This window comes from Strix uralensis, chromosome 4 (genome assembly GCF_047716275.1).
Source record: "Strix uralensis isolate ZFMK-TIS-50842 chromosome 4, bStrUra1, whole genome shotgun sequence".
NCBI classification, from domain to species: domain Eukaryota; kingdom Metazoa; phylum Chordata; class Aves; order Strigiformes; family Strigidae; genus Strix; species Strix uralensis.
The window spans coordinates 66,453,252-66,476,112 of record NC_133975.1 but is presented as its reverse complement, the minus strand read 5'-3'; the positions used below and the strand labels follow the sequence as shown (position 1 = coordinate 66,476,112).

Sequence of the window (22,861 nt, the reverse complement as noted above, 5' to 3'; positions counted from 1 at the left end):
CCATGCTTTGAAAATATCTTGAACATGCAGGGGACTACTTGATCTACTACCTGGGCCTTTGAAAAAGAACCGGTCTCAATAGATATCTTAAAAAAGCCCCCCCCTAGGACAGTTTCACATGTTTGAGATTGTTTTTTTGAAGTGTTGCCCCCCTGCACATACTTGGTAGCATCAAACTTACCACAGCAAAGGAACAACAGAGGAGAAATGGGTATTAGCTCTGAAAGCACTGCTGCTAACTGAGTAGACAAACTAGAGAAGGCATGAACAGCCCAGAACCAGTAATCTAGGAAAAACTTTATTAAAAGGAAAGATCTGCTCTAGCAGTTGCTACTAGGTTAAAACACTGCCTACAAGAAACACCTTTACTTCCATTTTACTACACTTGAATAGACCTGTAACATTTCATCACATGCATTGACAAGATAAACTAAGTTGCATCTTCCCTTTGAGCAGGAATTTCTACTTAAAACAGCTCCTTTTTAAAAATGGCCAGAATTGAAGTGCAGCTTATCTATTTTACCTGTTACCTTCCCCAAACGGATCACAGCTGTTGGCTACGGCGGTCACTGTTTTCAACCAGTAAGTGCTACAGGTACCTGCCTTCCCTTTCCCTGCTTCGCATCTGCAGGCACGCTCTGTGGTGAGGGAGGAAGCGGTCCCCCTGGCTTCGCAGACAGTCAAGGCATTGGACGTGGCAACCCTCACCAGGTTCCCACTACTGTGACTGTTTGACAAGGCGGAAGGCTTCTAGGAACTCGTTGAAGTCGATGTTTCCATCCTTATTGAAATCAATGCTGCGAACTAAGTCGTCAATGCCGTCATCTGTGAGTTCAATGTTCATGTGGGTGCTGAACAGCTTCCAGGTTTGGCGGAATTCCTCAAATGAGATGAGACCTGTGGAGAGGGAAGGCACAGCAGCCTCAGGTCACTATGGGCACTGCTGTTAGTCAATTGCCGCTCAGCATGCAAGGAGGGACCCCTGCTCAGGTCTGATCTCTCATCCCACCCTTGCTGCCTGCATACCCTAAAGGAAGGAGAGAAATCGCTCATAATCTACAATTCATATGCTGCAACTAAATTTCCTAGCAGGGAAAATGCTGGCTAAAATACAACTTAAAGCAGTAAAGAGACACAATACAATCTGGGAGAACAAAAAGAAGGCAAAGACTATTGTATTTTCTCTTTCCCAAAGTAATTTGGCAGAGATAACTGCTTGAAAGCAGGTAACACTCAAGATCCCAAGTACACTGCATTACTGTCATTGCTCTCGTCACAGTTTTTGTTCTGCTGAACTCTAAAACAATTACTAAATTCTCTACCTGGACTGCACACAACCCTTCAAAATGTGCCATGTTTGTGGAACTGTGCAATGACACTTCAGAAGCTCTTGAGGGAGAAGAACGGAAGCTGTGACCCATTAAATAAAAATGCCTTTGTACACACTAAAGGGAGCCCAGAAGTAGAATGGAATACAATGCCATGACCAACAGCACACCACCTTACCTGAATGATCTTTGTCTATGATCCTGAATATGGTCTCCAGGTTGGATCTGTTTCGATAAATGACTTCCAGCAAGCTCGACTGGATGTGCTGAAAGACAACATGATCACACTCCTTCTACCCTTCTGACAGCTCTCTGCTTTCTCTAAGCAGTTACTGCAGACCTTCCCATAAATGAAAATGTTTGCTGCTCTCCAGAGTTTGCCAGCAATGCACTTTGCATCCTGTGTGCCCTGTGAAACAGGTTTGTGATGACTGGACCCTCTGCAGCTCTGCCTTATAGCACATCAGCAACCTGTTGCTTCCAAACAGAGCTTTTCTGGGCTAACAGAGAAGACAGTGACTTAGGCTACGTTTTTTAACCCTTGCAGAGTTGTTTTTTCTGGGTGTAATTAAGGAACTCTGACTTTGAGAATGGAATATAGTTTTTGTATTCAACAGCCTGCATCCAAAACTACCTCTAGGTTTTGATTTCATGTGCGTCATCTATTTCTACAGTGGACTGAATGCCTCTGGGCTACGTGAATTTATGCAAGCTTTTCCATTGACTTCAGCATGATTTTGGATTACACAGGAACCATCCACTCTCATACCATACTCAGTTCCACATGTGGGGGATCTGGTGAGCTGCTCTGCATCATGCTTTGATGGAAGGGGGTGAGTCCCTACCTCTTGGCTTCGCTGCTCCATGGCCAAGTCGTCGAGCCAGGACTTGTATTCCAGCATGCCATCCACTGTGCTGCGCACCAGCTGCGGTCTCAGCATACGCCAGGGCAATCCCAGGTGCAAGACTGATTCCACTGCCATCGCCCAGCTGCTCAGTGAAATCTTTCCTGTAAGGAAAAGGGAGAGCCATGGAGACCTCTGAGAGACGGGCAGCTGAAAGCACATGAAGGCAAAGTAAAAAGCCTAGGGTATGTGCATACCCAGTCTACCATGGTGCTGTCAGCATGGCATTACTTCTCCATGGCACACTTGAGGACTTTGGTAGAGGGAAAAGCCCTACGTGGCTGTACAGACATCAGCCACTGCAGGCACAAGTGCACTTGCTGCTCTCCCCAGCCAGCTTTTGATCATTGCAGCGAATCAGGGCCATGGGGCTGCAAACATCTGAACAACGGGAAGACACTAACTTTGGATATTTCATTATAAATTTGTGACCTGCAGCCAGGGTCACCCTGCAGATTGTGGCCTACGCAACTGCACTAGTACTTCCTCAATGACCCAGGAACATGGAAAAGCCTCTAGTTTAGCAGCTGCTGTAACAGCTGAACTGGACTTTGGTGAACAATTTTGCTACCAGGGAAGAAAGCAAGAAAGCAGTTCTACCACAAGACAGCAGTTCTGCCAACCGCTGTGTCCCTTTTCTTCCCCAGACCACACATGGACAGATCTCAGCAACAGGTCTTGGTCACTGCACCAGCAAAGCACTCCTGTCAGCCAGAGAGTTATCAACTCTCGGCTCCTTCCTTAAGGCTCTGACAGAGGCAGCTGCTGTGGAGGACATCCTTCGCTTTCCTCTTCCCAGTGATTTTTAGACTCCAGGGATGACAGGGCTCTGGAGACCACCCAGCCCTTCCCAAGCAACACGACAAACGTGGTCCAGGTTGTCTTTTCCAATGCTTCATTGATACTCCTCTTCCAAAGGGTTCTCCTAGTACCAAGCCTAAATGGCTACACATTAGGCTAATCACCTCTTGCTTCTCTGACACCCACCCATTCTAATGCCACTCTGAGGCATTAACAGGTTCCCAATGGAGTCACAGAGTAACAGCAAACAGGACCAGTGCTCTGGCAAGGTCTGACACAGCCTCTCCCTGGGACAGTCGCTGGCAACTACCAGTGAGGAGTCTCCCAACCAGCCACACACTTAGCCACTTCAATCCTGTCCTACCAGGGAATTAACCTGAGTCTCCCTTGGCTCAGATTTACCTGTGTTGTCCTTATCGTAGGCCTTGAACGCACTGATGAGGGCTGAGGTGTGAGCAAAGAGCTTTTCCCGCAAGGCTCGAAAGGCTGACTCCTCTACTCTGCTGATTCTGGAGGATGCAGAAAAGAGAGAGGCACATTAAGGACTTGCCACGAAGCGCAAGAGAAGCTGCACCTTCCCAATACTCTGGCCTGTCCATGGATTGTCCAGACCCTCACACAACTGCTCTGCACAGCTGCAGCTGCATCTCGGTGCACGTGACAAGGCACTGCATGCCTGGAGCACAGGTCCCCGCAGTTGATGCAGTGAATCTCTGCATCAATTTGTGAAGTAGCAAAGCAGAAAGGGTCAACAGTTAAAATTTGACATTGAAAGGAGAAGCTGGAAAATCAGCAGTCTGTAAAAAAAGAGTCCCCTTCTGATCTTGTAACGCTTCCTCCTCAACCCCTGAGCATCCCTCGGTAATTTCTGCACAAAGCTTGAATCCTCTAGCACTATTATTTAGTAAATCAAGCTGTGAAAGTTCAGCTCCAGAGTCAAACTTTCTCAAAGCTTCCAAATTTTTCCTATTTGGAATTTTGACTTGGTGAATACAGAGCAATCGGAAAGCCTTGCCTTTGGGTCATAGTGAGAGTGTGGGCTGTCTTGCTTGCTTGGTACTGCACAAAATGGGGGACGAGGTCTGGTCCCAGCTTTACATAGGCTCCTCTGTTGCTGCCAATCTCATAGTAGTTTGAGGCTGAAAATATGGTCAGCACCTAACCCAAAAAAGAGAGAGGCATTTGCAGTCAGTACATACAGCCTGTGTTCATACATCAGTGAAAACAACACAACCATTCCCATATGGAGTCAACAGACTGGGAAAGCACCCATGTTTTATGTGGAAGAGCAAGGTGGCAGCTGGCCTGGAAGCCTTACAGGTGTGAGTTCCTCGATCTCATGTGGATCTGGCCACACGCAGGGCTTCTGTGATTTCACTGTACTCTCCCGACAAACTTCCACTCTCCACTGCAGTGAGTGGCATCAAAAGTGCCCTGTTGAAGTCACTGAAGTGACCCTGAACCCTTCTGAGAGCAAAAAGGCTTCTGCAGCAGGTTAGTAACGCCCTTTTGCACGTCATCTTCAGAAACAGCTGCATTAAGCAGGCGTGAAGGCACAAAGGGATTCAGGGCTTTCCTCAGCTACCACACACAAGGATGTGCTTTGCCTGCACAACAGATGACCCCAACAGAGTAGGTGGCTCCAGACTGTCCTGACCTAAGACCTCAGCTGGGAACACACTTCAGTAACTCGCAGTAAGGCTGTTCAACGATTTTGTACATACTTAACAAAGCCCCACTGGAAGAAATGGGGAGCTGAGACAAGCCACCACAGAAACCCCTCCCTGGGCAGATGGAGACCCAAGTATCCTTCATGCCGTACCCCTCACTGACCTTGCGGTTGTGACAGAACTCGTAGCCCTCGTGCTTGCACTCATGGGAGCGGATGAGGAACTGCAAGTTGTACTTTTCAAGGATCTTGTCTGTCACATCAGGCCCAAAGTAGCAGCCACCACCTCGCACTGTATTTACTCTGCAGCCCTCTTGAGGCATGGGGTCACTCCAGAGAATGTCTAAAATCTGAATGGATTAAAAAAGTTCACTGAATAAAGTGTACCCAGCAGATACCACCCATCAAAGTTTACTAAGCAAATGGAGCTCTCTGAATCCCTTCCTGGACTGCTGCTATTACCATAGTGCAGGGGAACGGAGAAGTTTCCTGCATCGCAGCTGAACCACCATACTGCTCCACAGGACTGTCACAGACCTGGTCCACCCCAGAGGTGACAGTAGTGTTGGCCTGGAGCTACAGGCACACCCAAAGTGCCTGGAGGAAGAGGGGTGTCCATAAATCAGGCCTGATACAAGGTTTCCCTTTGCTGCCTCTGAGATTTCAAAGAGCCTTTCCTGTCCTCCTCCATCCTGAAACACAGGTCCCAGGGCAAGAACATCCAGCAGATCCTGAGGCCATGAGCCAGCTTAGTATTAAACTTCTTTGCTCTCTAGCCAGGACATTCCGCAGCCTTCAGAAATGTAAGTAAGTGCTGACTCAGTAACAACTATTTGGATTAAAGTTTAATCTCTTTAACCCTGACCTCAATATATAGCTTTATGCTGGTAAGGTGTGCAATGCTGGGATGTCATATGTAATGTGAAGTAAGTAACGGTGGTTCTGGAGCACACAGAAGGGGCTTACAGACAGACTGGTCTAACATAAACAGGAAACCAGGTTCCCAGGCTCTGACCCACCTAGCAATCTACTCACAGTGCAGCCCAGCTAAAATCACAAATTCAGTCTGCTCTTAGTACCCAAGATCACGACTCGCTCATCAGCAAATGACATGCTTATTCATTACCTACAAAGCTGGCTTCAGACCCACATACACAGTAAGCAATATAACCACTGGACTATACAATCAGTCTTGTCTATTATTTCTCTCCCCTGCAGTGAATCAAGAAAACCTGTTGCCCCACTCTGTGGCTGAGCAGCAGTTTTATTTATACAACAATGGATGAGTGCTGTGCTAGAGGCAAATGCTGGGACAGAGCCTCAAGCACAGAAAGCTAAAAGCCCAGTGAAGATGCTGACTTGCAAGGGTAGGAGAAAGGCTCCAGCAGAATGGCAGTTAGCGCCAGTCTTGCACACAGCTTACCTTCTACGTGATTTGTGCGCAGCTCTTCAGTTGCTAGGGGACCATGCCACAGGATGGGCTGGAGGTAGCACAGGTACCTAACGAAAGGTCCCCAAGCAGCAGAGATCACATGTGCTCAGTACAGCCCCTCCTCCCCACTTACTGCTGAATGATCAACACCAGGCTGTCTCGGGGTACAGAGCACAAAATTGCTCTGTGCTACAGGTACAAAATTGCACAAACCCCATAGCCTGCCTGCTGCCACTTCAACACTGAGTTGCTCCTTAACTCCACTATACGAAGCAGCAAAAATCTCTGCAGAGGTCTGTGCACTGACACACATATTTTGTACTGAGATTCCTTGTAACAGAACAAACCTGCAGGAGGCACCCACAGCCCACTGAGCTCAGGGCCCCACTTTGACTGCTCACCTGCTTCCACTCTTCCTGGTGAGTCCAGCACTGAGCATCCAGTTCGGTCAAGGAGACCACGCTGGAATAGGTGGGCTCCTCTGGCTCCGACTCGCTGTCCACCAGCTGGCGGCACCACTCGATTTGCTCCTGCACCGTCTGCCGGAGCCACTTGGAAAACTCCAGCCTGTTGGTTATGCTGGGAGCCGGCCGGGGCTGCGGGGATAAACTGAGGTCTGACTCGCTCTCTGATGACTCAGTCTCTACTTTGCTCTCCCCGTTTATTTCCTGTATTTCCACACCTTTATTCGACTCCTTTCTTTTCTTCCCTCTTAATACAGAAATAAACTGAAAGACAGAAATAAATGACAAGAGAGAAAAGAGAACTGGTCACATCACTTGGAAACCTACATCTCCAGCTCTAACATCTTCCACTGACAGACTCAAGCAACCCAAGCCTCTGAGCCTCAATTCTCTTTGCTGCCATCAAATGCTGATTAACTGGGGGAGAATACTAGTGACATCTTCTCAGATGTGCCATTCTTGGTTTACAGCTGGGACCCCACATCCATCCTGACTACAGATCTATCTCTTCTCCATTGACTTTATGCTGTTCGGACATTTCACAAAAGGTAGAATACATGGATTTAATCTGCAATGGGAAGTAGGTGGCAGAATGAGGGAAGGGCTCATGACTAATGCAAGTGCCTGTCATTACATTTGGAGAAGGGAAGTAGTATTTCTCAGTTAGAAAGTGAGGCAGAGACAGATTAAATGACCTCAAAAATCCTTCTGAAAATCTAGGGGGAAAAACAGGCTAAGGAACTCTGGGACAAAGTCTTATCATCACTGCTTTTACAGTCAGCACCAGCCCATCTACCCATGCCTTTACCCACCACTTCCCTGGCTACAATCCTTACATGTTCCAGAAGCCAACATCTCTTCACACCTCCTGCACACACACTATTAAACCAAAGGACCCACTCCAAACACAGTTTGTCTAGGAAGATCATCCTATATATTTGTCATGTCAACAGCCAAGTTGATATGTAGACATAAGCTTCTCACCACAAATCAGCAACACTGTTGTCTTGCAGTATCTAGGAAATAAAACCTACTTTGCTCCTTTGAATTTTCTGAAGCATGTCCAGGTCAGTGGTGTCAGAGATGCCCCCATGTATAATGAGGACTTTCTGATCAATCAGGGTGGCCAGGGGCAGCCAGCAGAACACATTCTGAATCATCTTCAAGATTTTCTTCCCATGCACCTAGGAGGGCAGGTCAGAAAGGAAAAGATGAAGCATCAGGCTTCAAAGTCCACATCTCACAGGGTAAAGGAGACACAAATGTACACCTACCTTGTATTTCTGCATTACTTCCTTAGCAAAACCGTAGCTAAAGGAACAGGAGAAAGGAAGTTCAGTGGGATTTCGCAGCAACACCCTTGACATTGCCATCAGCCCCACACAGAGCCCGTACCGTAAGTTGACCATGTGGTCCTCATGATTCCCGCGGTTGAGATGAACCTCCTTTGGATAGATCAAGAGGAAGGTAAAGAGGACGATGAGGATCTCAAGGGACTGTTTGCCTCTGTCTACGAAGTCCCCATTGAACACATAGGACTTGGAAGGGGAAGGAAGGCCATTCTGTAAAAGCAAGGAACCGGCAGATGTTACAAGAGAGGCCTCCCCATGACCTCCATATACCTCCCCCCACCCCAGCTGCACATTCTCTTACTCCTGTCCCAGATCACCCTATACAATAGATCATGACTCTATTTTTATCCTGTGGGCTCCCAGTGGCAAATGCACTGAAAAGTGAAAGCTGGCAGTTAGGAAGGGTTGCCGTTGGTATCAGCACTTACAAAAATGTCCACTGGCACTTCCCAAATGTACATGTATGTCAGATTTCAGAGTCAGCAGGGGAATAAGCTGCTGCTTTGTGAAGCCATTTAAAATCGATCCAGTTAACCTGGAGAATCGCACATGAAGTGCCCAATTTTGCAAACACTTCTCAGCATGACCCATGCGATACCTCTCACAATGCCTGGCCAACCTCCATCGCCAAATACGGTGCTTACCTTATAAAATATGAAGAACAAGTCATCCAGCTGGCCGTGCAAGTCTCCTAACAGGCACAGAAAGACAAGGCACAGTATGTTTACCTTTAGCTTAAAAAGACACCAATAAATAACTCCCTATGAAGTATCTCCTCTGTAAATTAATATTTTGGGAAGTTCAAGGTAGGTGTTTACTTACACTGAGGTAATGTGCCTGAAGGAAAAGGACATGATGTAAAGGCTTGAGCTGAAACCTGAGAAGGACAGCAAAAAGCCTACACCAACTTCTGAAGACTGATTCAGAAGCTTTGTTCATTTATCTCTTATGATGACACAACATGGCACAAGAAACTGTTTGACTTTGATCATTACATGGGAGAAAGTTTTGCATACGAAACAATAATCAAAATAATTTCTCATTTAACGTGATATTGGAGAGAGAGGTTTGTTTTCCAGAAGCTGACGGCACTCAGAATTCTGTACTAAGTACGTATTTTTCCGAAATATCTCAAAGTTTAAACATTAGAGCTAGAGTAGGAAAATAATGGTGAAAAGTTTCATCTCTTTCAAATTTACTTGACAGAATGCAAAGACCTTCCCTCAGCACCCCCATCCCGTTGCAGACCAAGCAGAAATAGGGCCATGATGCAGATACGCTCCCTCCAGTCTCCACGTTAGTCTTCGCAGCAGCTCACATACAGCATCATAGCATAAACCCAGATATTTTAGACAGCTCCAGTTGCCTCTCAATGCAACATGCATTTTGCTTACAGACTGCATTTGTGTTGCACATTCACTACAGTGGAGAGCATTATGCTTATGGTACCATTTTATATCTTTCCCACCCACCCCTTCCACATGAGTGTTCTGCCCCAGAGACTGTGCAGTGTCCTCCCACCCAGACGTACCACACACAGTGACCTCCTCGCTGTAGCAGGTGGAGACATGACTGATGTTTGGCAACTGCTTGAGGTGCTTCCTGGTCTCGTGCAGAAGGTTTAAGACATAGCGAGCGTGGAGCTGCTACTAGGAGAAAGCGAAGGGATTAGAGCAGGAAATCCATGACTTCTGAGCAGCAATGCAGCTCTGTCCACAAAGGCCCCAAGGACCCACCACAATATTCTGGGTGGCAGAAACTCTCACTAGGATGACACTCGGTGCTGACCTACAGGCTTACAAATACTGGGAAACACCAGGACAGAAGAGACTCACCCAAAGCAGCCCAGCCTCGGCACTGGCAGGGCTGGCAAGAGAATCCCAAAGCCCTAGCACCCCGTGGTCAAGGCTGTATCTGCAAGGCAACACCACCTCCTAGAGCAGCAGAAATTCCAGCCCAGTATCACAGGTTAAAAGCTGCTCCTCTAGATCTTTCTTAGCCTTCTCCATGTTAAGCCAGGCCCCTGAGCTGCGATGTGTCCTACAGAAATATGTTCACTCAAAGCCAGGATGTAGGCATTTAATATTAGTCAAGACACTAGAGACCTTTGTTTTAGAAGTCGTTTTGTTTGGAGAAGGGATGTTTTAGTCTATTTTGCAGTTCAGCACCTTGACTGAGGGATGGCAGCAGAACACTGCAATTGTACAAGGACTTGTCTTGTTAATGCTGCTGAACTGGAACTGGACTCCCTCATCAAAAAACTCACATTTTACATTTTAAATATGAGTCAAAGTTGTGTGGCACAAACCATGATTTTAATCAGCTGTTTCCATCTGGGCCATCCTAGATGTTTTTAGAAATTGAGGAATTGAAACATTCTGTCATTTTTTGTTGCAACATGAACTGTTGTAGTTTTTTTTCCTTTTAAAATGAAATTCAGATTAATATTGGCACACATGAAGAGTTTTCAGTTTTATCTGTCCTACACCCCTGCGCAGAGAAGGGGAAAGCATGGTTCCTTTTGGGATCCTTACTTGTTTCTGTTTAAAAGCTTCCAGCAAGGCAGTCGCATGGTCAGGAAGGAGTGGGAAAGAGAGACGGGGTCCAGTGTAGGAGTCTGGCACCTCCATGGATTCATAGTCACAGTATTTTTCCAGCTCTGCCTCTTTGAAGCTTTCCCCACTTATGAACATGCGACTGATAAAATCCCCTGGATGGCAGATTGGTCCGTTTGATTGGTTTGTTTTAAAAAGAGAAAGACACAAGAAAAAGTTAAGTTGGCACAATACACCATTCTAGTAATTTGCTGAAGGGAAACTGTTTGGTTTGGCTAGAGCTTATGAGCAATGACAGCAGCGGAGCCTAGCTCCTAGTTTGACACCGCTACAGAATTTGTAGTGGGGAAAAGGCTGCCTGTGTTCTGTGTGTCAGGCAGTGTTGGCAGTATGTCAGGCTGTGTGTCAGGCAGTGTTGGCAGCTACGGTAGTTTCTGCAAAACTCTGGTAGAGCCAGATGGACAGTGGTTGCCATGACTAATTGAAATCTTATTTTCAATGACATGCAAAAGCAAACTGTATAATAAGGAACTGTCTCCTACATCCCACTGTTTTTTCTAAGCTTGCACCTACATTCTCAGTGTGGCACAAAAATTGTAGAAATACACTTTTTATTGCTGTAACATCTCAGAGCCCAACTCAAGGAGCAGGACATTATTGTCCTGTTTTATACGGACACTGAAAAAAAGTCTTCCTCAACAGAGCTTTGCTGTAAAATACGTGGGGTGGTTTTGAGAAAAAGGGTGGCAGTTTGAAAGGAAGGAGCAAGGACTTCAGCAGGTTATGGTCAGCAATGTAAATAGTTAATTTTCACTTACTACTATCAGATTTCAGAGCTAAGCTCATTAGCAAGTTCCCAGCACTAAGAAATAACATATAATGCTCTCTGCAGATTCCGGAAGATACTCTACTGGGTCCCACAGCACTTCCCCCCCCCCCCCCCCCCCCCCGCCCCAGTTAAAATTGAGAGACTATAAAATAGATACCCTCAAGGCAGATGCTCTCACTTCAGAAATGGACTCTGCAAAGCCGGTTACCAGGGATCACTGAAAAAAGGCAGCTTTCTAATACTGCTCTTAGAAAACATACTGAGCTTTTATTCCCGTTTCCAGCTCCTAAGGAGGAGGAATTGCCCCACCCTTGTACAGCTTTGACAGTCTCCAGACAATTCACTCCCTATCCAAATTCCTGATGCCATCGCTTTTTAGACTCTCTTGGCCCCCTTTTGCCCTCCTGAAGGGCCAGCACTGGGCAGCGATTCAATACAGGATGCAACCTTCTGAGCTGCTGGTGCCACACCTACAAACAAGGCATAGAAACTTACTCTCTTTACTGCTGCTTGGCGTGAAGTGGTCCATGAGGTAACTGAAGAAGTTGTGAAGCTGCAAGAAGAGAGCGAGCCCATCATCATTCACCCTGGAATGAAATTCTGGAGAGTGGCAACTTAACATGATCTTCTTTCTGGAAGCATTATCTATGCCCTTCTCATGTTCTCTGGTATGTACAACAAATCATACTATACCAATTCTAGTTTTGAATACCTTGTGATGAAGTCAAAAAAGTAGCTTTACCTTCAGCCGTACAGACAGAAGTACAGCTATAAGCCCTCCCTCTTCTTGCCTGATATCAAGACAACCATATGAGAGTATACTAATCAAAGCTAAATTATAACAAACCAAGTAGGCTTACCTATTGTGTTCAGACTCAGGAAAAACAATGTTAAATGGTCCTTAGGACTTTCTTTCAAGACTTATTACTTGGGTTTTCATCAGACATAAGCAGGCAGGAAATAATAGGCTAAAAAGGGGCAGGAAACCAGCCAGTAGCCAAAAACATGTGAGTCTGTGGCACAGAAACCACCCTCCTATGTATTTTCCTACATACTCTTTTCCTTGGCACCTTACCTTGATCTGATCCTGTTCGCAAGCATATTCAATGGATTGAAAGATTCTCCAGGTGCAACGTCGGCGCATTTCCAGCCGAGCAACGTAACGCCGATACCACTGTTGGATCAAGACGGCTGCCTTGAAAGCTAAGGACAAAAACAGAGCCAACCTCCTGAACTGCAGTGGCTACAGCTGAGGTACCCTGCTATCACTCCTTTCCTGACACTGGAAATTGAAGAGGCACCTTTCTTTTTCAGGACCAAGTTTTCAGGAAAAGTGTTCCGATGCCCAAATATTAAGCATAACAAAACACCTGCTTCTTTTCACCATATTGCAAGAGGTTGATCTGACCCTGCCTGACCAGAGACCTCTGAAGCAATTCTTACCATCGCTGCTGGCTCCTCAGCACCAGCATTAACAACAGTTTATTAGGGCTTAAAGATCCAAACACATTCTTCAGTGTTAATAGACAACATCCTCCCTTCCTATCTACCTTGATCATTTTTCATGTCCATCTTACAGTCTAGGTACTGGGGCTTCAGGAAACCAGAGATTTGACTGAGGCCACAGAAAGCATTGGGGAGAAAATAAGACACAAAGTCCCCTTCCAGATACTTAAAAATATGGGGACTGTCTGCCTTCCTTTAAGTCAAATACCTCAGCTTTTGCAGTTCTGGACAAACTTCAGGAGGGATCTATTCTACAATAAATGTTAACATAGCATTACCTTGGAATAAAATAAAGACAAAATTAACACCCACAGTGAAAAGAGGGAGACAGATCTTTTGCCACTTAATGACACAAAAGGAACGAAATGCCAGGAATTTCCAGGGTTGTGGTTCAATCCGCAGCCAGCACAGGCACCAGGCTCTCCCCTCCAAATGATGGCTATTTGCCCTAGTCTTTAAAACATAATCATTCCTCTGCATTTCCCCAATTTCAGTGTTTTTCATTAAAAGAATATTTCAGATGGGGTGTGTGCATATTTAAAGTGAAGTACACTGGTGCAGTTTCCCATTTCCTTTTTCAAGTTGTGCCACAGAACTTTATGTACTTTAAGAAACTCTTCCATCCTCCTTAGCTGGTCTTGACCCCATCTGGACCTCCTGGTTACTTTACAGCACCTTGCCAACCAGCTCTGCTAATTGGCATCTCTCTTTTGATTACGCTCTGTGTCCCTTCCTGTTCATTCCTGCAGCCCTGCTCATTCCCTAGAGCCCAACATTTAAAACATTTTCTAACAATGCCTCTCTGTGTCACTTTTAGCTGAGAGAGGGATGACTGCTCTATCTACAGGCTGGCCCCAAAATCAAATGGAGATGACAGAGTTGCAGAGCTAGCCCTGCTGCAGATGCTTGTATTCCCTTGGCGTCTCTTTTGTGAGAGGGCACTGCATGTTCACCAAAGCAGGGAGAGCAATGGGAGGTGTGGGGTGGAAAAACTTTATTGAAAAGAAGGAAATCCCCCACCCCTACCCAAAGGCTGCTAAGTGCTGGCAAGAGACAAAGAGATCACATTAATTCAATTAGCTTGCATTAATTATAGAACATAAACCACCCTCCATGTACTTCAGCAGTAAACACTGACCTTTACCTAAATAAGATATCCTGATGGCTTATGTATTGAAAATAATAATCCTTCTAAATTATGTTACTCTTACAGCGCTGTGCAGAGCACAAAAAGGGAAGAGCTATTCCTGTTGTGCAGCTGGAGAACTGAGTCACGGTGAAGTCGTGGGCAAGAAGGTAAGACTTGGCTAGCCTTAATTCAAGAATAACTTACCTATTCTTTGCCTGAGCCTTATATCTTGTTGAGAAGATACTTACTGATGTGCTGGGCTATGAAAAAATAAAAAAGGCTGACTTTTTTTCCTGCAGTTTGGTGCTCCTGATGCTACCTCTTCAAGCCTCCTTTATAACAGACCCAACACTAGCTGCCTTATTCCCTGTACAGTAATTTGGCTGGCATGTAACCAGAATCACAGTCACAATCACTCTCTAATATAAACAATTTCTAAATATCTTGCATTTCCCTAACAGTGGATAAATGTCCAATTACTGTGGTAAGAGTCAGGTGTATTTCAACTGAATCCCAAGCAGAAATTCATAGTTATGATTCCACATACACTGATTAAAACTAGATCCTTTAAAACATGAAAAATAAAATCTATGAAAGACTCGTTATCAAGCGCACGGTGAGCAGATATACCACCACGCACAGCGTTTTAAGCTCCAGATGGGCAAGCCATTGTTTTTTTATGCTGGTTTTACAGAGACTGACTCTGCACCTGAAAAAGCCAGGTATTCTAATTTACCAGCTTACCTGGGTGAGTTTCATCTGGCAGTGTTTGTACTAGTTTAGAAAAAAACAATAAAAAAGGAAGAGAAAGAGATTTACCAACATTTTATGAGGATCCAAGCAGCAAACTGAATCATACGTCATAGTATAAGCTACTGAAATCATGCCAAAGTGGCAGCACTCAAACTGAACTATGCCTGTTCATGTTAGCAGTATAGTTCATACATCAGTTTACAGGAGGGAGTCTGCACCCTCTCTCAGGTTCCCCATCCCCTTCACTCAAGTGCAGGGCCAGTTTCACAGAGCTCTGCTGGCTACACTTTCCATCAGGAACAGCCTCTGGGCCTTGTACAAGGGGTACAGGACAACACCTGGCACATTATAGTTGGGTGGAAAATCCTAAGCAGCTCCACATCTTGCAGATCACCAGATCTGAAGGATTTTGAGAACCAGATGCAAGAAATTCAGAGAGGTTTTACTGCCATGGGAAACGGTTGATGAGGTATCAGATCTAATGCAGAGCTTCAAATAAGTAACTAGCTTTATGTTATACTTTGCTATAGACCATTATCATAACATAGCCCTGAACTTGTTGGAAAAGTCCGTGGTTCTCTGGTGCCATAGGCAATAGACAAGTCTAACTTACTTAAGTAAAAGGTGGAGTTAGAAGAAAAATTACAGACAAAAAAGACTGAGTCACAACTGTATCCCCGCTTTCTTCATTTCTAAATGCAATCACTGTTTTTCTTTTCAAAGCACTTGCAAACAGTTTGCACCATACAGCTGTTCTGCCAGTGCTGATGACTGCATGATTCAAACAGCAAAGCAAGTAATCTGTTTACTTTTTTTTACACTTCCTTATGTGTAAAGTCTCACTCATAAATTCCCTTTGTCCCACAGCAGACCTAAGCATACACCCAGAAGACTGATACTGTCATACAGAGGGTTTCATAACAATAAATCATTACAGCTTCAAGAGCCATAAACAAGTCTAGGTAATTAGCAGAGATTAAGAGCATTGCTCTGATGTAATTAGGAAAAAAGCACACTTTTTGCTTTTCAGCTTTTCTTAGCCACACCATCTTACCTTCTTTAGAACCAGATTTATTTTGGCTATGCTAATGTTTCTGCTTTATCAGTCCTTCACCACGAACACAGTCTTTAAAAACAGAGCCCACCAGAAGCAGCAGGGTGATACCATCTATCTCGCTGTCAGCACATGATAACACACACATAAGACAGCAATTGATTAATCCATTGGATTATAACAGAATTGCTTCTTGCTGGTTCATTTGTGGTCAGGTTTTGATTGATTTTAATCTAATCCTGGTCTAAATAGCTGTTGTTTTTTCAAGCCCGTTGGTCTTCTGCCTGACAGCTGGGACACATTGTCAAAGGATACCGGAAGATATAACCTCGCCTCAATACTATCACGAAAACCAGGTATCTCAGAAAAGAAACACATCCCCTGCAACCTCCCAACAGCATGTGCAGGAGCAGGCAGGAAAAGATTACTTTTCAAAGAATCACTCACCATTTTCAGACTTCTGCAGGGAATACTTGTAGTTGGTGGGATTTACAGAACTGGCAGATCCCATGTTCTCCAACCAGTGCTTCTAGAACGTTGCAGACTGGCCCAGTATCACCAAAACCATGAAGGAGATGCAGGAAGGACCATTTGGTCAGAAGCAAAACAGCTGCAACATGTCCCACAGTGCCAAGAATCTATAATCAAATACATTAACACTTATTAAAATAAATGAGCAGATGGCCTGTCTTTTGCCCAAGTACGCCTTCCACTACCAGGTTTTTCAAGCTACTTTGTTGTCTTCTAGACAATCTGAGGTAAGGGTTTCTGTCTTGCTGCTTCAAATTTCAAGTCAGCTATATAATTAGGAATCATTTCAGCACCTTTCCTAATTGTATTAAAATAACAGATTGCCTATCCAGCTGTTGCAATTGTACAGTAGATGTATAAATCAGGAATTCATGTACTCTCACAATGCTTCATATGCCTAATTTTAGGCTCCTAAACTCTTAGCAATACAGCAGTCTTAGACCTGAACCTTCATTTCAGATGCTACAATAAAATAATCTTGATTGAGCTCTGAGAGCAGACTACACCTCCAAATCCTCATGCTACCTTGCCCCTTTCCTCATGCGCAGCTGAAGTACATGGATAAAGGTGCTAAAATACTACACATAACTGCATGTGGGTGGCATTCGTACACTGTATAGAAAAAAAAAGTTCAGGAACCATAAAAGTCATTAAAGTGATTCATTAACAACCAGTATATGCATATAGCCATCTGTGAAGGATAACTCTTATTATGAGGGATGAACACACAGATGGTAAAATCTATTTGCAGTACCACAGCTAGAAGGGAGATAAGTCTAAAATAACAATTAGCTATCATAAGAAAATAATCAGCTTTGTTAAACACTACTTCCCTTCACCTCGTGGATCTGCTTGAGTGTGGGAGCATATTATACCATCACTTGCTCAGATCCTGGCCAGTATAAAAGGACAGGACAGCCAGACTTTTCTAACCTCACTGCTGGGGAAAGCTTTGGTCAGAGCAAACGGATCCTGTTTCAAGATTAGGTCAAATACTGAAATCTCTGACTTTGAGGACAACCAGAACATTTGTTCACAGTCAGACATGTTTTCTTTGGAAGAAAAATCCAATCATGTACTACTGCCAAAGCAGTCCCAGGCTGTATCGCATAAGAATTACACAGATTTTTATTCTAACCAGGAACTGGGGGAGGAGAAAGCTGAGAAAGGGAGGGAAGGAAATAAACACCTGTAAAATGTTAAGCCTGGTGCTAGCAGGAGACCACAGCTCAAAGGATTTTGAAGGGTCAGGACAGTGTGACTACAGAGGCATTTGTCCCCAGCAGAGGGAAAAGTCTTTCTCCTTTTCCCACTTCCCGCAATCCTTTTGCCTTTTTCAATCTCTTTCCACCTAACCCACATCTTTCCTCTCAAAATAGCTACAGATCTGCACAAACACTAATTCAAGGAACAGGTCCAGTGTTGTATAAGATGCATGTGTGCAGTGTTTGCTCAGGAAGATGAGCCATGCTAAGCAACATTTCAGCATGGAACGTTTCTAAGGCAGATGAAATGTTGAAATGCTCTACCTTGCCCAGGATGCCGAATTGCACAATGGCATCTTCACAGTAACTGGGTGATACAACAGGAGGATACGTAGCAATGCTCTCAACAAAATATCAGTCACTCTAGTTTTATTCTAACAACATTATTTCATATCAGTGTCAAAAATGACCTGAAATCACTCTGAATTATGCCCAACTACATCCAGTGCTTTATGGCCTTTGTGCTTAAATAATGCACGTATTCTGACACCTTTTCAGATTATTTACTACTCAAATGGACAATTGCACACAAAAATCAGAATCCCCAGCATTTAAGGCTCTTATTTGTAACCTCCTGTACAAGGCAAATCCCGTTTCAGGAAAAAAATAAAATTTTCAAGCTCAGAATTTCTGAGTGTAGACTTATAACTCCCATCTGGCTATCCAAACGAAAATGTCTCTTCAAAGACATAGATCTGAAGATTTCAGCAAGTGTCAGCTATCCAGAGAAGCAATGATGCAAATGATTTGCTCTGTATCAGGAGCTTGCTTTAGAAACAATCATCCCCACTGACTGCATTCTGGTATAACTTGGCAGAGCAGTCCAAAACAGTGTGAGGCAGGTTCCTTTCAGATGAAATGGTATCATGATGAAACGACACCATCTACCCTGAAACATGGTTAGTGTAGACAGCTGTTCCTCCACCCTGGAGGTCAGCATAGCCCGCATGCCTAGCTGTACCTTCAGTGCTGCTCAGGAACCTGACAGTACCAGCTTCAAAGGAAAACAGATTCTTCAGGTTTTTGGAAGAGGTGAGTGACTTTAAAGATACCCTTAAAAATGCAAACATGAGGAAAAAAAAGTCCTTTTTCAGGAACTAGAACACTTCCAGATCACTTTTAAGAAGTGGAGGACAAATTCGAAGCAAGCACTTAAGTACAGAGTTAAGTACTTTGCTTGCTTAGGCTGCATTCAGGGGTACTGCCTATCTGTTCTGATAAAATGTGACCTTGGATTTGAGAACACCTTCAGAGACACAGAATAAAACTTTTCCTTATTTCCCTCCTTCCCTGCAAAACAAACAAGCATGTGTTATTTGAACAGCCCTACTTCAAACTAAATTTTGGCCATCCATTCCAAGGGATGGTCTAGTATTAGTGTGCCCTAGGAGCATGTGCAGAGAGCAAGTACAGGCAACAGCACCTACCTATTTATCTTATCGTGAACGGTCTTGTCAACAGGTCTTTCCCAAGCAGTTCCCGGAGCTGCGAACTTTTTAACTTTGTTACTCAGATTTTTCTGAGGGCCGCAGCCTGAGGAAAGGTGTGCACAGCAGTAAGCCAGAGACTCCAATGGAATCAAACCTATTTCAGGGGTGGGAGGAGCGAGGAAGAAATAGAGCCAGTCCAACTGCTCAGCGCCCCTGATCCTTCCTCATCCACCCAACAGTGATATGCACCCCTCCCCTTCCTAAAATCCTGTACCTGAGAAGAAGGAACAGAGGCTCATAAAGACACAGCCTGGAAGACTTGATGGATGATGAACCGTGGTATCACCTTAAATAGAGGCTGTATTAAACAACCAGGTGAGACAAAATGATGCCGCTAGAAACAGCCAGCTGCTGACAACTCCTTTCTCATCTTGCTCTTACCTTCCATGCCCCTCCTGCAGAGATGTTTACATTTTCTCTGGTGCAGCTAGAAGACCTCTGAAACAGGCTTTCCTCATGCCTTCTGAGAAGCTGCAATACATTCACCTGAGGCTCTCCCCCAGTACGTGCCACTGCAAGGAGCATCTGCTAGCAAACACGCATGCTAAGTAAAGCAAGGTGATAAAACTTGCTGCACGGACCTACACCAGGGCCAAACTAAACCACCACCAAGAAAAAGCATGGACTTAAGAGCCACACGTGGACATAGACAACTAACAGATCAACAAAGTTCGGTGCCTCAGTAGAAGACCACAGACATGTAGAAAGATGCACCTTCCCTGTTCACCCGAGTTAGTGTTCTAAAGGCAGGAGAAACAGCCACACTCCACATATACCTCCCAAGCCAAAGCATAGTATACTTGTTTTGGCAATGCTTAAAGTACAAGCTGATGATTCAGTTAATGCTACCCTGCAATACCACATAAAACTTATTAAAGGAAAACTTGCACAAGTCCATTTGTGTCAATTACCCCAAAACAACAAAAGCCTAGGTAACTTTCCTGGCTTATCATAAATATAAATTCTTTCAAAACCAAAGCAAGTGACAGCATTTTGAATCAAATCCTACACACTCAATCACATCACTGAGTTTGTCCACATTACAGATCTGTGCAAATTTGGTGCTCCACCCACTTGAATCAAAGGATTTCTGCAAGAAACACCAAAGCGAACATGAAACTAACTCCAAAACAACAGGGATCCTAGGAAAGATGACACACTTCACCTATCACATGCACAACTGAATCCCCACTAACTTGACAATTTTATAGACATTTGAACAACAGAAGGAAGAAATGAGCAGAATATGGAAGGCAATGAGAGGATACACCAGGCTTACTGAAAGTTTACTAGGAAAAAAACTGAGAGAGATGTCAGAGGAAAACTGAAATTTTAAGTTCTGCTAGAAGGAAAAACAGCAACAGTTTAAGAGCTACAGATTAATTAGAAAAAAATCAAGTACTTCACCAAAGAATAAAAATGCTAGCTAGCACTAGGGAAAGTGATGATCCTGCCACGCCCTCCTAAATACCGATGTATATCCCACATGTACATCAGACTTGGCAAGTCTCATAGCTGGAAAGAAGGTGGTGAAGCTTTTTATTTTACACATGCATCAACCTCTGCACCTGCACCAGTTATTGCAGTGCCAAAAAGGAGAATTTCAGATGTTTCTGAAAGGATGTTTCACCTCGAACTATGGGTGCTGAGTAACTACTTCTGAACACAAATCATTATTACAGAGAAATAAAAAGAAAAATGTAACTTACCTTGCCACCAATTTCTAACTTACGGATTTATTAAGATAAACACAACAAAAGCTCTCCACTTTTTAAATTTTTGTTTCTGTTCAGTACCAAAGTGATCAATAATCTCTGAAGTGATTTGATTACACATTCAGAAATTCCGCCTCAGAATCTAAATAATCAAGTAAGCTGTTCCCTTGGGCACACAACAGAAAGTGCCATGTCTTTCAGCACCTGCAGTATAGAGTGTGTGTGCTGTTCTGCAACAAGCGCAGACCCTTCGATTTATTTACTGCACAGTTGTTTTGAGCAGCCTTAAGAATCCTCTCCCATGTGATGCTTAAGAAAGGCTACAGATCTGAAATGGATTAGGATTACTGAAGAGGATTATGAACGAGAAATACAGTATGTTGGACTCTCTCATTTTAAGAGTCAGCTCTTACACTTTCAAGTTGCCTTTTGCTAAATGCAGATTTCTGGAGGAAAAAGAATTAAAGGTTTCACCCATTCCCTATGTTGGGCTGAAAAATCTTCTCGGTTTTGTAGCTAGGGAATCAGCACTACAGAAACGAAAGGATGGAAGAAGCAAGGATAATGTATTAGTTCTATTTAATTACTTAACAATTCTAAGTCATGAATCTGACCAAGCTTGAGAAAGCAGAAAAACTGTTTTACTTCCCAGTCTCTAAAAAGTGGGCACACAAAGCAGACGAAATCTCCAACAGAAGGATGCTTCAGCAAGCAATTCAAGTAACCACAAATAATCCTTTTTTTAAAAAACAAACAAGATCACACAAAACACCCAAGCCATCCAAAACCAATCAGTGCTACATTTTAATGTTTCCAACATTGTTACGATGGTTTTATTTAAAGTATTAACAATCCTCGTCCCTCTGCATTTTTATCAATTTCAATTCTTACGCAAAAGCAGCTCAAGGCATTTCACAGGTTAAATCATCTAGTTTGTAAGACGCATCATTTACCACCTTCTTAGTGTTTATATTTTTAGCTTGTCATTAAACTAAGACCAGAAAGTTATATATCCTTTTGGTTAGCAAAAAAGTATTCAAGTTGGCATAAAGGCTTTGTCAGCAATCAGGATGTCTGTTCTTTTATAAACAGTTAAGAAAATAATGTAAAAGAAAAAAGCAAAATAAATTAGACTTCTTCAAATCCCCAAAACACCCACATTTCCATAATCTGCTCTGTGGCTGGGCCTGAGCAAATTCTGAACAGCCGATGAGACACAAACACAACAGGAGCAGACAATTGTTTCCTGAATATTCACGGATACTAAATATTTATACACTCCAGATCTGTTTGTACATATTGAAACAAACACATTTGATTAAATTTAGATACCTCTGAGAATCTAGGCACACCCCTGCCAAAATATAATCAGCCTAACACTGCTGAGGTCAAGAAGACTATGCAAAGTTACACCTGTAAAGATGCTTTTGTCTTTACTTGTGGGCAGCTGTTACATAAAGAAAACCTGCTGAGATCAGGAGTCAGCATCCGCTCTGTGAATTAAAGCAATGTCATTCTGAAATCTCAAAGATACCGTGACCACTGTTATTTACATCTCCCTCCAGGAACTCTCCATTTTTCAAATTTATCGTTCTGGCATACAACTGCTAACATTATTGTACAAACCGGGTCAAAGCAAAGCTTGCAGCACATTTATCCAGGCAGAGGTAGAGGATGCAAGTAAGCAGGTTATGACACTCAGCGAGACTCAGCACAAGGAGATAAAGAGCCAACATCTCCAGAAGGCTCTCTCAGGAACAGTTTGCATAACCAGTGCACAAATACTGCAGGCGACACTGCACATAGCTGGAAGTGGTGCTCTGACCTAATGCTCTGATCACACCTTCTTCTCTCACATAAAATTCTCACTGGCAGTAGCAGGAATTTTGTCCAGTGAAGAATGGGACCTCGAAGCTTTATGTGAAGGTATCCCCTGGTCTTGACTCTTTCAATCCTTCTGTATTTCTGGAGTACTCCCAAGAAGTGCCTGAATTCAATATGCAGTCACAGCACAACCCGACAAACAAATAAACAAAATCCTCTGCACTATAGAACTCAGTTGTAAACTTTCTGTTGAAGGCAA

The 22,861-nt window shown here is 43.9% G+C and overlaps 1 protein-coding gene across 5 annotated transcripts; it reads right to left on the bottom strand.

The window, feature by feature from the left end:
• Positions 1-282: 282 nt before the first annotated feature.
• PPEF2 (protein phosphatase with EF-hand domain 2) lies at positions 283-21,042 on the bottom strand. 5 transcript variants are annotated; one of them, XM_074867057.1, is made up of 18 exons: positions 20,773-21,042; positions 16,225-16,415; positions 14,715-14,744; positions 12,411-12,538; positions 11,831-11,888; positions 10,486-10,661; positions 9,483-9,597; positions 8,596-8,642; positions 7,995-8,161; positions 7,874-7,910; positions 7,634-7,783; positions 6,537-6,863; positions 4,868-5,053; positions 4,050-4,192; positions 3,437-3,543; positions 2,174-2,337; positions 1,507-1,594; positions 283-897 (listed from the first exon to the last, which is right to left on the bottom strand). In XM_074867057.1, the coding sequence occupies exons 2-18, from the start codon at positions 16,286-16,288 to the stop codon at positions 719-721; spliced, it is 2,166 nt and encodes a 721-aa protein (XP_074723158.1). In that variant the 5' UTR covers positions 16,289-16,415; positions 20,773-21,042; the 3' UTR covers positions 283-718. The 5 variants fall into 5 exon arrangements, with proteins under 5 accessions (XP_074723158.1, XP_074723159.1, XP_074723156.1 ...); XM_074867058.1 differs by lacking the exon at positions 14,715-14,744; XM_074867055.1 differs by lacking the exon at positions 14,715-14,744 and having other exon boundaries at positions 7,874-8,161.
• Positions 21,043-22,861: the final 1,819 nt, after the last annotated feature.

Coding starts and splice junctions, on each gene's coding strand:
- PPEF2 (XM_074867055.1), bottom strand. CDS start 16,288: ATGGGATCTGCCAGTTCTGTAAATCCCACCAACTACAAGTATTCCCTG. Junction 9,598..10,485: donor AAGCTTTTAAACAGAAACAA/GTAAGGATCCCA, acceptor TTCTCCTAGTAG/CAGCTCCACGCTCGCTATGT. Junction 4,193..4,867: donor AGTTCTGTCACAACCGCAAG/GTCAGTGAGGGG, acceptor TTTTTGGGTTAG/GTGCTGACCATATTTTCAGC.